Below are 17765 nucleotides of genomic sequence, written 5' to 3' on the forward strand. Positions count from 1 at the left end.
ACACTGAAGAGGGTGAGGAATCGGTGGATGAGGAGGATGAGGATGACATCTTGCCTCCGTAGAGCCAGTTTGTGCAGGGACACATTAATTGCCAGCTTGTTTTGTGGGGGCCCAAACGAACCAATCATTTCAGCCACAGTTGTGTGGCAGACCCTGGTGCTGAAATGATTGATTTGTTAAAGTGTGCATGTCCTGTTTATACAACATAAGGGTGGGTGGGAGGGCCCAAGGACAATTCCATCTTGCACTTCTTTTTTTTCTTTGCATTATGTACAGTTTGGGGCCTAGTTTTTCTAACTGCCATCCTGTCTGCCACTGCAGTGTCACTCCTAGATGGGTCACGTGTTTGTGCCGCCCACTCGTGTCGCTTAGCATAGTCATCCAGCTACCTCGGTGCAACCTTTTGGACATGAAAACACTATTGTGAGGTGTGAGGTGTTCAGAATAGACTGGAAATGAGTGGAAATTAAGGTTATTGAGGTTAATAATAGCATAGGAGCAGAGAAACCAACAAATTCTGTGATTTTAGCTGTTTTTATGCTTTTTTAAAAAAAAATACAGATCCAAAACACAAAACCCAGAACCCAAAACACGGAAGGGTGGTTTTGGCAAAACCAATCCAGATCCAAAACACGAAGAAAGATCCAGATCCAAAACCAAAACACAAAACACGAAAAGTGGCCGGTGCACACCCCTATATATAACGCTATGTTACTAGCTCACGAAGGGAAATTGGACGAGCATAGTAACGTAGGGTCATATATGATGGCGCAGCCCACCCCATTGTCTTCTGATAATTTCCCTATCCCACCTCATAGACTCGTGTCCCAACTACAGCCAATTCCTCCTCCGTCACATCCCTTCACCTATCATTCGTCGGGCGCCCCACAGACACCAGTTCCCATTCCCACCACATCCAGCAGTGAAGTGCGCTCATCATGGATGAGTGCACATGCCACGCTGGAGGCCGATGATGAAGTGTATTTTAATTATTAGTTATTTTTTAATGTTCGTTTTTTTTTAGTGATTCAAAAATTTGACACTTCTTTTTCTTTGGTTCTTTGTCAAGGCTGAGTTTGAGCATGTACATAGTGCCTTAACTTTGGCAAATGTACTTCATTTGCACCTGTTTTCCGAACGTTTTGATTTCTGCATACTTCTTGTGCTCCCATGGACACTGTTTTTGAACCCTATTTCTTGTTCTTCACCCTGCTTATGTTGACATCACTGTTTAGCTCCCGACTGTATATTACACTTATTTCAGTGCCTGAAGCTTCTCATTTTTGGAGTAGTCCCTACTGAGGAGGCACTCATTGGCCTGGTAATATTCAATGAATCCGGTCAATTTTTATTTTGATATTTATAAAAATGTTAAACTTCAATACTCTGGCTTGTGTTTTTCTTTCTTGATGGTGCATTCATGTAGAATAAATGTTTGGTTGTGGGTGTGATTTTCATTAACCAATGTATGTGAATTGAATATGTGTACCATTCATCCTATGTATACTGAACCTGAATAATTTGTGAATTCAGGGCCTGATTCTGACCCGGTCGCAAGCACTGAGTGCTTGCAACCGTGTCGATGGTTGACCACTGGGCATGCGCACGACGGAGCTGGCTCCATTGTGCACATGCACGAGACCCGGCTAGCGACGGGCAATCCATCGCTCCGGGTCTCACACCAAAGGGGTCGTGCTGTCGATGTTGAGTGACAGCACGCCCCCTTTGGTGGGCGGGCCCGGGGAGTGGAAGCCCAAACGGAAGCGTTCCTGCCGGAACGCTTGCCGCCTGGGGGCGGCCCCACTGACATCACTTGTGAACTTCCGGCTCTACTAATGCCGAAAAATCTCTGGGGCTTGCGATGGCCGAGACCCTACCACAAGGGTCTTGTTGTAAGCCGGATGGTCGCCATGGTCTTGACCATGGCGACCATCATCCTGGCCGCTCGCAATAGTTGTGGGTGGTCACCCACAGCTATGCTAGCGGCCAGGAGGCCACTCCATTTAAAAAAATAAATAAATCGGAGCGACCGTATCTGAATCATGCCCACAATTTTCCCACCTAATCATTGCTTTATACCCATATTATATCCAGATGTTGTTCAAAAACCAAAAAAAATCTTAAAAAAAAAAACACTTTAAAAAACAGAAACACTTAAAAAAAAACCCACTTTATAATATTTTCCAAAAAAACCCAGAATAATTACAAATGAATTTATCTAAAAGCATAAGCAACTTTAAATTAAGAACATTTTGGTACATAATCTAATGACATTTTAGTAAATTTAATTCAAATAAGTATCCAAAAAGTCAGTGTTTGTAAAAACTTTTATTGTCATTTTCAAAATATTAAGTATGGGTAAAATAAACAATTAGATGTAATTATCTTGCCATTCCACGGCACCCACACCATTGAAGAAATGGAGATATTCCTCCCTTATTGCTTTTGCACGCCCTGACGCAACCTGAGGGACTCTGGATTGGGATACTGATGGCAAGAATTCATTGTTCACCGTTTGTTCGGGCCGCTCCAAAACAGAGGTAGGTAAGTGTGTTTGCGATGTTGCTTTACGCCGTAACAAGTTGTGTAGAGCACAGCAGGCCATTACTACCCATTCAATTTTTGTAATATCCAGATTAATTGGTGTATAGAAAATTCTAAACCTGCTGCACATGATGCCAAACGAATTTTCCACAGTATGCCTAGCCTTTGAAAGGTGATAATTAAAGATACGCCGCTCTTTGGTTAAACCCCTTTGGGGATAGGGTTTCATTACATTCTCCTGTAAGGCAAAGGCCGCATCAGCTACGAACACAAAGTTCAATTGATGCTTGCAATGTGAAACAGGCGGTAAATTGAGGGCTCCAGAGATCATACGATGGTAAAATTCAGTGTCCTTAAATGATCCACCATCTGATGCACGGCCAATTTTACCCACATCTATAAAAATAAATTCGTAGTTGGCGTTGACAATGGCCATCAACACAAGGCTAAAATAACCTTTATAATTATAGTAGAGCGATCCACTATTAGCTGGTGGGACAATGCGCACATGCTTCCCATCAATTGCCCCACCGCAATTTGGAAAGTTCCACTTATCCTCAAATTGCTGAGCTATTGTTTTCCATTCCTCCACGGTAGATGGAAACTAAAACAAAAGAATATAAATAAAAAAAATAAAAAAATGCAAAAAGATATTTAAACACTTTGGGGTAGTTGTATGGTAGTGGCACTTAACGTGCCCCTATACCGCTTCATGCTTCGCCTCTTTTCCGAGGCGAAGCAAGAAGCACTACCAATGAGACATAAGAACATCTCATCGGACGGAAAGGGGGAGCGTTAAATCCCCCCTCCGGCACTAACCACTGGAGAGCACAGCGCATCAACCTAGTGCTGATGCACTGTGTCTCTGTCCCGGCCGGCTCTCGCCAGTATCGCGAGATCCCCACGTGCAGCCCTAGAGCCGGCAGCAGCCCCAGAAGGGACAGCGCTGTCCCTGTTGTGGGTATAGGCTAGCGCCAGGCTGTAGCTGTCCATAACGCCAGCTACAGCCAGACGAATGGTCATGCGGTATGGCCGTTCATATATAGCCCTTATGCTCAGCACTGCTATCTTGTAGATAGCAGCACCAATAATGACAGAGGCACACAGCGCCCCTATCATTTACCGTCCAGACCCCCTGATCATACATCGGGGAGAAGCAGTATCAGCACACATAACGTGCGCTGATACTGGTTTTGGGCTTCATACATATACAGGGTATATGAAGTGTGTTATAGCAAATAAAATTACTCTTGAGTCCTGCACATACACATCTCAGGGGGGGGGATAGTGGGGTCCTGCCCATACACATCTCAAGGGGGGGGATAGTGGGGTCCTGCACATACACATCTCAGGGGGGGGATAGTGGGGTCCTGCACATACACATCTCAGGGGGGTCGGTAGTGGGGTCCTGCAGCATATAGTAGAGAGGCAGCACATGATGTGTGACAGATTAGGGCAGACTGCGGGGACCTGCAAGTGTATACTAGGAGTCCTGCACATACAAACATTTCTGAGGGGAGAGGGGGGTAATGGGTTCCTGGATCACTTAATAAATGAACAGTATAATATGTGATTACCTTAAAATACTCAGCCTTCAAAACCATAAATATGGCTCGACAGGTCTCCGGAATGATGCGACCTAAAGTTTGCGCAGAGATGAGGGTGCCAAACTTTAAGTCAGCCAGGGATCTGCCAGTCGCCAGGAACCGCAGGGTAGCAATCAGCCTCTCCTCAGGGGTTATGGCCCTTCGCATCCTCGTATCCTGCCTCTCGATATAGGGCGTCACCAAACTCAATAACTCCCGGAAGGTGACGTCATCCATCCTCAGATAGTTTCGGAAGTCATCTGGGTTGTTCTCACGAAGTCCCATCAGCAGTGGCATGTGCGTCAGAGTATCCCTCTGCAGCAACCACTCCCTGGTCCAGCATGAGTGCACCCTTCTCCGTCTCTCAGACCTCTCCCTATCAGCTAAAAGCACGACTCCAGCATATGCTGTCATCACACGATAGCGATAAGAAGGATCCATGAGGAAGAGAAATAAGTACAGTTTGTTTAAGAACAAGCCAAAAACAAACCACAGCAAATGAGCAATGCAACAGCGTTCAGCAGGTATAAACCAAACTAAACCAGCCACAGAGCATAAATGCAATGAGTAAAATGGCCGCCAGCTATTTATTCCCTCAGTATAGCCACGCCCACCCCTCTAAAATATTATCTGCCCACTATAGCTGAAAGCTGTCAATCACAGTTTGAAACAACATCGTTTATCCTTAGATCGTTTGCAAATCGTTTGCAAATCGTTCAGAGTGAAAGATCAAATTTCAAGGGAAAATTCAAGGGAAAATCGTTTAGAGGTTGGACAGGGCTAAAATCGTTTAGTGGATTTGCACCATAACTCTTTCGCTATTTCCAATTCAGAATCAGGCCCTATGAAGGGAAAATATACTGGTGAAAAACATAAAATTGCCAACATACCATAAACCACACACAGTAGTGGTCCAGCTACTGCTGTTTCATACCCTGAAATGCCATTGTACTGACTATTCAGTTAACTACAGATATGTGGCTAAGCAATACTAGTCAAACTAAACATTACAGCACTTAGACGGGTTGGGAATGGGATGCCGATGCTCGGGATCCCGGCGGTCAAAATACCAACAGCAGCAATTATTGGAAAGGAGACCTTTTCTGCTCCTTTTTTAAAAACTTTGCACTTTGTGTTTTTAGTGACAGCTACTGTGTGCGGTGTTATCCCCATCATCTGCACCCTAAAACAATTATTACAAAAGGAGACCTTTTTTGTTCCTGGTGTGTACAAAAAAACTAGGTTCTGGTAATAGTTTGTAAAACAAAGTGCCAGTCTTTTATAAACAAATTTAAAAATCTGCATAGTGTGTTTTTTAGTGGCAGCATATATTACTGTACTTGGTGGGTGTTTTCGTGTCCCCATCAGCTGTAGTAAAAATCACAAGTGAAAAAAAAATATATTTTTTTGCTGTCAAAAATAATCTCCAATCTATTAATAAAACTGCATGGTACAGGTAACAATCCTTCCTGTCCCTATCTCATTGTACGTTCACTTGGTGTGGTGGCCATTAACTTTGCCAACAGTAGCTTCACTCCTGTTCTGGTGTAAAAAAATAGAGCCAAACATCGATCAGTCGATAGAAGAGCAGGAGCAACCCAATACTAGTGCTGCAGCTGCTGCCAGTCATAGTACTGTATTTCTTTATCACCTACTAAAGGAGGTCAAGGGGAAAGGCGTAAAGGGCCCTTCAAATCTAAACAGTATTTCAAAATTGTAAAAAAAACATTACCTCTAACTATGGGATTGATTCAGATTTGGGATTTAGATTTCAGTTTGGGCAGACCCCTCCCAAATCTAACTCTCTCTGCACATGCAGTACAGAATGGTTTTACCATGGTGCACAATTATTTACTATATCTTAATCTTACTCTATTCCCAACTTGAATCGGGCCCTATGAAAGGAAAATATACTGGTGAAAAATGTAAAATTGCCAACATACCATAAACCACACACAGTAGTGGTCCTGCTACTGCTGTTTCATGCACTGAAATGCCATTGTACTGACTATTCAGTTAACTATAGATATGTGGACAAACAGTACTAGTCAAACTAAAGATTACATGACTGTGACGGGTTGGGTACGGGATGCCGGCGCTCGGGATCCTGGCGGTCAAAATACCAATACTGGCATCCAGACAGTGTTAGGATACCAACACCTGCATGTAGGTATCCTAACCCTTCTCCTATCTCTACCTCTAACCCGGTGCCTTAGTGCCAAAACCTAACCTCCCCCTCCTTGCACCCTAAACCTTACCCTCCCCCCCAGTGCCTAACCCTAACCCTCCCCTCACCCCACTACTTACCTTCGGGATGCCGGCACCAGGATTCTAAGTGCCGGTATCCCCTTTGCTGGGATATTGTCCTTATCCCGACTATGAGAGCCAACTGGGCGGCTTTATCACCTTTAGCAGCTGCAGAATCTAGCACACAATAGCAGCTCATTCACAGGCAGGCTACTCTTACCTGCATCACTAAGAGGCATACTAGTATCAGTCTGCTGGAAAAACTCAGGGATGTGAAAGCAAAATAGCTTACCCCTCTAAGCCTCTCCTTGGGATTTGTCTTTTCCAATATTACAAGTAACATACTAGCATTACAACTGGGTGAATTTGAACACATACCATGTTATTCACACACACTAAACTTACTGGTTCTAAAATTTGTAAACAAATGACAGGTACTTATGGTGAGATTGACTTGAGGGAACACTGCTTGAGCTCACCCAGCAGCCTGGTGATCCTAGCACCTGAGGAGAGAACCACCAATGTGGTTTAAAAAGACATTACATGTGTCTTATAACATTTGAAAGTTTAAAAAACTCAATTTATTTAAAATGGATACCACCACAGTCATATAAATTAAGTTAAAATGGGACTAAGGAAATGGAAATAGTAAATATCTAAGGTCTACCTGAGTGAAACCGGACCCATCAGCTAATATTATATATATATATATATATATATATATATATAAAGTCACCGGAGCTGGTACTCCACAATAACCAAAAAATACTTGCCCAGGTGCCATCCGAGGTAGGGGAGACCTGATGTGTAGAAATGCAAAACAGCGGCATTCACGGGGCTGGATAAAAAAAACTCAGGTACACAAGTGGTGTATGTGATTCGAATCACATACACCACTTGTGTACCTGAGTCTTTTTTATCCAGCCCCGTGAGTGCCGCTGTTTTACATTTCTATATATATATATATATATATATATATATATATATACACATCAACATTTTTCTCAGTAAATATATTTGTAATGGGGCTACTGTGATGAAATTTTCACAAAATTTCAACAACAACCCATGTAATCCACACAGGCAACAAAATCAAACCATAGATGTCCATAAATTAAGTTATGTGTAATAATGTGAAATGACACAGGGAAAAAATATTGAACACATGAAAAAAGGAAGGTGCACAAAGGCATGGAAAGCCAAGACACCAGCTGAAATCTATCAGTAATTGGAAAGCAATCCTGCCTTTTGTCAGTGCAAATTAATATAAACTGGTTTAGTCCCAACTACACCAGTTTAGCCTATAAAATGGTGTCTCATTACCAAGGTGTCACACAAGAAACATCTCATGATGGGTAAAAGCAAGTGATAATGTGACAGTATGGTCAGTAATACAAATTACTACAGAGCTGATAAGCGTGTGCAGTTATTGGAGTGTGTGTAATTGAAATAAAACATCTATAAAATATTATTTAAAAAAACTCAAGAAATTAAAAAGGAAAGACCAAACAGATTCATTTGAGAAACTATAAACATGTTTCTCCTTCCTTACCCTCTTTGTCATCTAAATACTTTTAATTTTCATATTTTAAGATACATTTTTATATAGCAAAGTAATGTATCTGTATCTAATTATATCTTCCTTTGTAAAACTGTTATTAAAACACATTGATTTATTTTGGCAAACCTAGTCCTAGTAGTTGAACCAATAGAATACACACTGTATTATAAAAACTTTGGAGGTTAAGATTACAACTCGGATTTTCTATACATAGTCCCATCTCTCCTACATTGCAGAGTGGTACAAAATAAAGACGTATTGCTATTAACTAGCTTGACATATGTGATCTTAATTGGGTCCTTCCTTAATAGTAGGATTTGTTCTTACTATCAAATGCAAAAACATCCCCAAAAACTAAACAAAAACAGTGCATTGCAAAAATTTTAATAAAGAGTTGGAGATGACTGCACAGACAGGCTGATAGTAGTTATTTCCTGACCACATTTCCACTCTGCTTGTTAATGATCCTATTGGTATTGTCAGACCCGTAAGTAGACTTTTTGGTGCCCTGTGCAAGAGAGAGCATTGGTGCCCTCCACCCATTTTTTAAATTGGGACATAAGATAGTGCACCTGATAAAGGGCCATGGGGAAGAGCCAGGGAAGTGACAGGGGTACTCCTGGGGCAGCCAGGAGATGCTTGGGATAAAATAAGAGAAAGCTCCAAGTGAGAATGATAATAAACAGGAAAATTGACAGTCCCAAACAGCGCCTTCTGCCCTGTGGTGCCCTGTGCTATGCACTGTTCGCACTACCCTAGTTACGGCCATGGGTATTGTTTGCCATTGGTTTGGGGCCATACACTGCAATATCACACAAATTGTTGAATATTAGTTATACAGTATCTCATTGTGTGGGGTCATGTTAAGTCTCAAAGGAGGATAGAAAGCTATGACATGTTCAGCATTCACTAGCCACTATATGCTGAGCAGACTCCTATCGGTGGTGACAATATACTATTGTCTGTATGGTTGGGCATGCTGGATTTATGCAGAATACAGAAGACAGAGCTGTGTTACAGAAGGTGAGCAGTGGTGCAGTGCAGTTAATCAGCTACTACTAGAAACTGTTGTGGAAGTTATTTGAATCATGATATATAGTATTTTATGGATGAATCTTATGTATGATAACACTAATCTAAAACATTATCTTCTGTTGTCACCTACAATTTGCATAGCCCTATTTATACTGTATGTTTCACTGTGAATTATCATACCCGCTATACTCCCCCATGTCCTATATTTCCTTATTTCCTGATTTACTATATTTTAATGTATTAATGTTATTTTTTCATAAACCTGACCCTTCTAGTCTAACGTAAGCATTTAAACCATATAACAGCACTGTTGTGTATACAGTAAAATTATATAAGATTCCGCCATAGTGAATTAAATGTGTGGGCATTTAGAGGCAGTAGGGTTGAGAAGTGCCTTTGGGCTGAAATGTAACAAACATTTGTGAGGGATAAAGTGGAGAAGTTACCCATAGCAACCAATCAACTTATAACTGTTATTTCATAGATTGTGTTAGACAAATGATAGCTAGAAGCTGGTTGGTTTAAACCAGGGCCTGCTCTAAGGGTGTTCAACCAGTGCGATCGCACAGGGGCACCACCCATAGAGGGCGCACCCCTCCCCAACATCCCGATTTCAGCGGGTGGTCAAATCGGGAGGTTGGGGACACCCACCACTGCAGCTGTGCAGCGGTGTCGGACTCCTGGAGTGTGTGAATGGATGCACCCATTCACTGACTGGTGAGGGCTGGGGGAAGCCCAGCCAGTGACGGTTGGCTGGGCTTTACCCCCAGCCTGATGTTATTTGGAGGCATGCCATGTGGGCACGCCCCCAAGTAACGTCACCTAGGGGGCATGGCCTATGGTAATGAGGCCATGTCCCCAAATTTGGTTGTGTGCTGGGCGCTACGTACCGGGCTGGCACATTGTGCTCAGACCCCTGGAGCCGGCCCTGGTTTAAACATTTGTGAGGGATAAAGTGGAGAAGTTACCCATAGCAACCAATCAACTTATAACTGTTATTTCATAGATTGTGTTAGACAAATGATAGCTAGAAGCTGGTTGGTTTAACGAGCAATCTCTCTCTCTCTCCTCTCTCCCCCCAATATTCCTAATGCCAGCCATCCCTAAGAAATTCATCACTAGCTAGTGACTTGGAATGTATTTGGTTAACTTACTAATTTAGAGGTTTACTATAAGTATATACAATTTGTATAGTATATTCTTTCCAGTTTTTTCTTATATGGTGCGTTATTATATTTCTCTACAGTGATTTCAGAGAAAGCTGTACTTAATGCACCACACAGGCAGGAAGTCTGAAAAACCAGCGTCCTGTAAAAGATGGTTAGCGTGTCTGGGATAGATAACAACTAATGTCTGTTCCAAACTGTCCTTTTTATATATTTATTGATGTGAGTGTTCTGTTAACAGAGTGAAGAAATGTATATTTCCAGCAATACCTGACCCAAAGAATGTATTTTCTGAACTATTTGACAGTCACAGTGGCTACTTTCAGGTAACATTTATTGATATTTAAGTCAAGAAAGTAACTACAATATGTGTAGCATATGTAAGTGCATTGGAGCATACATGACCTATTAGCCAATACACTTAATACATTTAGTTATAAAGTGTAATGTCATTATTTATAAGATATGTTGTTGTTCAAGTAAGCTTCCATTTTAGCATTAATCTTTTAACGGGATGTCTACAGGTAGTATGTCGACAGTTACTATGTCAACACAAGAAAGCCGGTGCCAGTATCCTGACATGGTTGTAATGCTACTTATAGCATTTTCACCATGCGGGCATTCTAATTTTAAACATGCCACTTTATCAGTATGTTATAATGCCCACACATTTAGAATGCCTTAAGTAGCATTACAACGATGTTGGGTTACTGGCACCAGTTGTTGGATTTTCTATGCTGGTGCAACGGCATTTCACCCCCTTCACACCAAATTGAATTGAGCCTCATATGCGTGTGACTGTATATATGTGTATATGTGTGTGACTGTATATACATTTGTGTATAAGTATTTGACAGTATGTATGTGTATGACTATGTATATATACAAAAAGTATGGTGGTTGCTCATATCAGCTTAATGACATAGCACAGGTGCTTGTAAAGGGTGGGGTTTACACTGAACATAGAAAAAAGGGATTTGCCCTCCAGCACACTGTAGCAAAATCAACAAAAAATACTTAAATCCTACATGATAATAGAGATTGAAGTATTAGTTAAATACATTTGCAAATATATGAATAAGCGCCAGGCCATTGTCAAGGCTCCTCTATACTGGCGTCCCTAACATTAAGGGGTTCATGTCCGAGAAGCAAGGTACCCCAAAAAATTCCAGCCAAGGACCATCCCCAGGGCATCACACGAAAAGGGGAAAAAAGGTGATAGTGAAGTGTAAAGGATAGATGTGTAAGGATAAATCAATAAGTGTTAATGAAATGTGAAAGAATTAAAATGACATGAATAATAAACAAACAATTAGAAAAGTGATAAAAAATATCTTTGTGAATTAAGTGGTGATGCCCTGAAAAATGTATGTATGTATGCATACCCCCTAAACTATCATGATTTTGGAGGGACAGCCCTGTTTTTCAGAAACTGTCCCACCCATAGGCTGGAGCAAAGGTAGGGAGGGCAGCCAGCAGCTGAGGAAGCAATGTGCATTGATATGAAATGGGGGCATGATGTGTGGCCATGCCACCTCTTTGTGTGCGTGCCCTAGTCTTGCGCATGAGGACCAGATCCCAGTGTCTCAAATGTTGCAATTTTTTGGGCCCCCAGTCTTAAGTGCCCCTGGCCTCCCGAAGCCTTAATCCAGCTCTGGATGGAATTGTTATGAAATATATGGGAGTGTGAGTTGCACATCATTTTACCGCAATGAGTGCTGCCTTCAATTCAATAAAATAGTCCTATGTATAGCAGCTCCTCTGGAATAGGGCTATCATCCCTGATCACTGCTCACATCTCCAAACGGTATGAACAAAAATGAGAGGTGTTAAGACTTAATCTAGGAGTGATGCACATTGAAAGACCATCTAACTAAATCATGCATTTGGCATATGTTAAATTGAGGGGATACTAAAATCATGCAGAAACTACAATGCCTCTGCTACACCTGTGCTCCCCTGGAGATTGTGCACCTCTGCTGTAGGTTCTATATTCTTGACCTTAATAATTTCAGTGAGGTTAGTTAATTATCTATGAAAATCACCAAAGGGTACTGCATGCTTTTATAGCGCTTAATAAAATATATAGGAGTAAATGTATGGTTGCTTCTTATACATAGTTTAGCAGCCACTACCAAACCTATAAAGAATAAAACTGTATAAATTAAGGATGCTCATTAGTCTGGCATGGAAATGTAAGCTCTATACAGTATATGTACAGTAGTAGTACTATAGTTGGAATCTAATAATTTATTAGGAAGTATAGTTCACACTGGCTTACATCATTTACATTAGCTTTATATGTTTATTCTATGTTTTGCTACATGTGCATTTTTAAATATATTTTTATTTAGGAATGGATAAAGACGTCAGGAGATGAAATACAGCAGGAAGAGGTAGACTGGACCATGGATGAGCAACATGAGGAACAAATGTCGATATATATGAAAGACAATGAGTCATTGATACCAGATATCCAACAAGCTATTGCAGAAGAAGCGGAAAATGTCACTGCATCTGCACCGGTTGTGGAGAATGTTTCTGATGCTTGTTTTGGAAATATGAATTTTGTAACAAACGAAAGCATGTATATTATTCTTTAAATACCTATTATCAAACAAAATCTGTTGTAAAACAGCAAAAAACAAACAAAAAACAAAAACAGTGCCCAAACGATCACAAATGAAATTACAGAAATATTGTTTGGCATTGGCAGACAGTATAGATATTAAAAAATATATATATTAAGGCTTATCACCAATAAGTGTTGCAGTAAACGTGTCTGACATATGGTGGTTGATTAGATATTGCACATGCATTTGGTTTAAAAATAACATTTAAAATATTTTTAATATCCCCTGAAGTACTATCAAGCTAATCATAAAGAAATGGAGAGAATATAGGGCAGCTGGATTCCTAACCTCATAATTGCCTTTAGGAAATATTCCACTGAACGATATAAAGGGCCTCATTTACTAACGAGTTTTATCACCAAAACGAGTGATACATTTCACTGTGTCTGATAAAGGGTGCTCCAGCCAATCAGCTCCCAACTGTCATTTTTCTAACAGTTGACAGTTGGGAGCTGATTGGCTGGAGCACCATTTATCATACACAGTGAAATTTATCACTAGTTTTGGTGAAAAAACTGGTTACTAAATGGGGGCAGTACACAGAAAAATAGACTATAGTGTTAGAAACTCTGATACAGTTTAATATTAAACTGGTCCCCGAACATCTTATGGTTTTATCTCTTCTTCATCAAAGGGCATTAATAGAATGGAAATCACAAGTGGTATGTCCTATGTAGAACAGAAGTGTGAACAGTGCACCAGTGGCCTCAAGGCCTGTAAACATTAATGAATTACTAAGCGGATGAAATACATAATAACATTTATTAAAAAAACAATAGATAACATAAAATAGCTATAGAACAGTTATATAACAGCATACAATTGTAGGCCTTAAATAAATAAATCAGCAGATAAAGTCAGGAATTCTATGGAAATGAGTCCCTTATCCTCCTGTTGTCCTGTTAGTTGATAATATAAATGGGCATAAAATTAGGTGTATGGTCCTTTAAATATTTATAAGTTATCATAAGGTAAACATAAGGTAATTTCTTACCAGTTATGTGAGGATAGTATTGGGGTCCTGGTTTAGCGATGAAGATCAATGCACAGTTAATGGACTTGGTAAATTTGCTGGTATTTCCAGATAAGGAGGTAGGTAGGCAGTGGCGTCACAAGGAAGGTGAAGGGGGGTGCGGTCCGCACCCGGGTGTCACCCGCCGAGGGGTGACACCAAGGTGCAGACTCCCCCTTACTGACAGGAGCTGGGTGCTGCACTGTAGCAAGTGCAGCACTCGGCTTCTGACACTGTGGGAGCCGGCACTCCACACAGGGACATCCTGAACCCCCCCATTCCCCCCCAAGTAATAGGCACGGGGGTTTTGGCTGATTGACCACGCCCCCTCCTGTGTTGCCACGTCCCCTATTTGGCTGCGCACAGCCAGTTGAAGATACCAAAGAAGTACTTACTGCATATTGCAAGTGTTGCTGACAGGGTCCACTGATGCATTTCGCTGCTCCTACTGTAAGGCCTACAAATGCTGCTATCTATTTTATCCTACCTATTGTGTTTTATAAAATTTTATTTTATATTTCATCCGCTTAGTAATTGATTAATATTTACAGGCCTTGAGGCCACTGGTGAGCTGTTTATCTTTGTATTATTGTATTCCTATTGTGGAGACTGTCTCTCTCCATTATACAGCTGCCTGGAAGAAACACCCAGAGTAGCACCTGATTGGTTTTATATCTTGATATAATCACCCCCTCTAGTACAGAAATATGAAATAGTATTTGTAAACATAGTTTGCTCAGTTTTTTTATACTCAGTTATCTAAATATGTACCAATTGTATGACAACAATGTACTTTTATGTGTGCATGGCCCCATTAATAACTTTAGATGTTTTGCACTTTATTTTGCTATATGGGAACTATAGTCTGTAAAATCAACAACAGTTATGCTTTAATTTTCTTATAACAGTAAATGGTCTATATACATAAGTATTTCTCCTTAATGGTTGGACTTTTGCTTTATTAGGGTTCTTTAGTACAGTGTTTTTGTACTATGGAGCCCTGTAGTGTGCTATGCTTTTATCAGTTGTAATTATCACTGTATATAAGTTCTCATATTAAAACATTATGCAGTAGTTGAAGTATGAGCTACTGAAATCTAATTATCTATATGATCTTTTATTTTGCTCTACCTATTGCTTTGCTCTAATGTATAATATATATCTAGAATAAGTAATTACACCACAATACGTATTTCCCTTTTAAAGATCTGCAACATAAGCTGTGCCATATCTTCTGATCACAATAGATAAGAACACGTCTGTGTCTGTCTTTTCTCACAGACTACAAAAGAGAGATCAGCCCAAATGTGTTTCCTTTCCGAAATAACTAAATTAGTTTAATCGCTCATAGAAAAAGTGAAGTACAATAGGCACATAAGGGCTGGTGCAGAGTGAGTATTACATCAGATTGCGTAACGTAAGTTGTGTGATTCTGCTCTGTGCATGGCCAGATAAATGCATATTCACCCATGCAGCTTTGCGTGATTCTGCCACATACAGTATGCCTGCTTGTGAATGGATCGGCGGGATGGGGTGGAGAGTAAGGGCGTGTTTCACCATTGTAACAACATGCAGACAGGGACAAAGATGAATATATTCCTGTGATAGCCATATTATTTGCAGGTGTTTGAGTGCAGGCACAAATAGCTGCTGATGATGAATGCTTATGAATGGCTCTTTGCAAATGCTCTGCCGACATTGATTGAATGCTTTCTTTATTGCTGGGCCATATATTATGCGTATATGTGTTGCGTTTTAAGAAAAACTTTTTTGTTTGCTGTTTCGTGAGAGAATTTGTTTTTTCTTTAAGAGAGGTTTTAGCAGTTTTATTGATACTAATAGTATGGGATCCCAGCGATTGGGATGCCGCTGGTCTGAATACTGACAGTGGCTTCTCGACAGTCAGAATCCAGACACCCATAGGTAAGTAAGGCAAGATTAACCTTTACCCCTACACCTAACCCTAACCAACCCTCCCCGGTGCCTAACCCTAACCTCCCTCCCTAGTGCCTAACCCTAACCTCCCATCTTAGTGCCCAACCTTAACCTCCCCCTGCCCGGTACCTAAGCCTAACGCTTCCCCTAACCCCCGATAATTACCTTCGGAAATGCCGGCGGTCGGAATTCCGGTACCGAGATCCCAGGGCTATCAGTATTTTGGTGTCGGTATTTCGACCGTCAGCATCCCACACGCCGGGATGCTGACTATATCCCAGTGAATACAGTAGCTGCAAATAAAATAATTTTTAAAATATTGTGACGTGTGTCTTGTGTAAACCATTTGCATACAGAATGCTCCTGTTGCAAACAGCACACAACAGCACGCATCTTAATATACTGTCGTTTTAAAAAGTAATTGTGGCCAATTGGAAGCAGATATGATATAATATTTATGTCTGAAATAATATGAAATCACAGGTATCAGTCAATGCTTTCAATGAGATGCATTTGGCGCCATCCACTGAACTTTATTAGGGAAGAGGAGTACTTATACTATATGTGCACAAATATGAATCTACTGGATCATAAGTGGCCAGCATGTAAATATGTATTTTTCCCATTTACTTATATGAGCAATGCATGTCAATGGGAATTGCAATGCCGATTAAAACTGAATTTTGAAAACTGGAATTTTGCTCAAATTCAAGCTGGTTATTTCCTACAGATTTTTTTCAGCGGATCAGATGATCAGGGAGATTTTCTGAGCATTGAAACAAGCATAAAAAGGACTCTATACACTGACCGATTTATCGTCAGTTAAGATTTTCCCAATATGAATTTGTTTCCTATCAAAATTTAATTAAAGAAGTAAGATGTAACATCTGTGTTCACAAAAAAGAAAATACATAATTAGAAAAAGAAAAAAGTTTGGGGACACCCCACCTAATGTCTATCCAGTACTAGGGCTTTTAACCTAGTGTTGGTTACCCCAGGGGCAAAATGAGGTAAGTCCCCCCCTGACTTTGACATCATGTTCTGGTGCAGCCATAGAGGGCAGACATGCAGTGTGGGGATGTCTCCACCATGAGTTCAACTAGCCCTAGGTCACTAGGACTGGGTTCCCCAGGTGGATCGGGTCCATAACAAAATTGTGTTGGCCCATCTCCTATGTTCTAGTGCCAATAACACTAGTGCTCGTCCCATAACCATGTACCTTCTAATTCACGTGCACATTGTTACTGTTCCTAAGTAAGTAACATCTCCATAGTTTAAAGAGACACTTCAAGAGTCCTGTTAAAGTTTTTGTGAAATTTATGCCACAAAAGTGCTGCAGCATTACATCTTAAAGAATGTAAAGAACGGATAGGTGGAATGGTGCTAGTATCACATATAAAACATGGTGTAAATGCATAAAACGTTTATTGTGAATATAGCAGCACTAAATATCAGCAAACGTATCGACATATAAAAATAGAAAAATACAATAAACTAATAGAAACACACTCTGCACCAGATAGTACGTGTTGCCAATCAATATATGGTATTATAGCAACTACGTATCACATGAAAAATTATGCTACAATAGCCAGGAGGAATGAATAGTTGAGATTTATGTTCTCATAGGGCTGGTAATTATGAAGCTCCAAAATAGTTGCCTGATTGGGATAGACCAGAAAATATATATAAATATAATATGAATCCGTATATGGTAGATGGTGAAAAATAAATGATAATAAAAATAAGAAAGTCAATCAATGAGGCAAATAAATCCGGATAGCATTTGGATAATCCTGTTATATAACTCACATGTCTGAAGTCACTCCAAGGCAGTGATGGTATAATGTTCCAGTAATGGATGCAGTGCCAGCCTGTTTGTGTGAGGCCGGTACGCAGCTGGAGAGTGGCGAGGAGTGTGCAGAGTGAGTGCACGCGTGTGTGCCAGGAAGAAATAGCCGCTCTGGCGGTCGTGGGACACGGCCCCAAAGCCCCTCTGTGAGGACTGCAGTCAGTGAGATGGTAAGCTGTCCGGTAGTGGAGTTG

General features: G+C 40.7%; 1 protein-coding gene across 1 annotated transcript in view; it reads left to right on the top strand.

Moving 5' to 3' along the window:
• Nucleotides 1–12742, top strand: part of LOC148538166 (cytokine receptor-like factor 2) — a 37782-nt gene extending 25040 nt beyond the window's left edge. The window contains exons 5-6 of the mRNA XM_088456858.1: nt 10381–10465; nt 12494–12742. Coding sequence (XP_088312984.1) covers nt 10381–10465; nt 12494–12742 — 334 coding nt within the window. The remainder of the gene's footprint in view (nt 1–10380; nt 10466–12493) is intronic.
• The last annotated feature ends 5023 nt before the right edge of the window (nt 12743–17765 follow it).

Source organism: Taudactylus pleione, unplaced genomic scaffold (assembly GCF_031769625.1).
Source record: "Taudactylus pleione unplaced genomic scaffold, aTauple2 ptg000041l, whole genome shotgun sequence".
In the NCBI taxonomy this organism is placed as follows: Eukaryota; Metazoa; Chordata; class Amphibia; order Anura; family Myobatrachidae; genus Taudactylus; species Taudactylus pleione.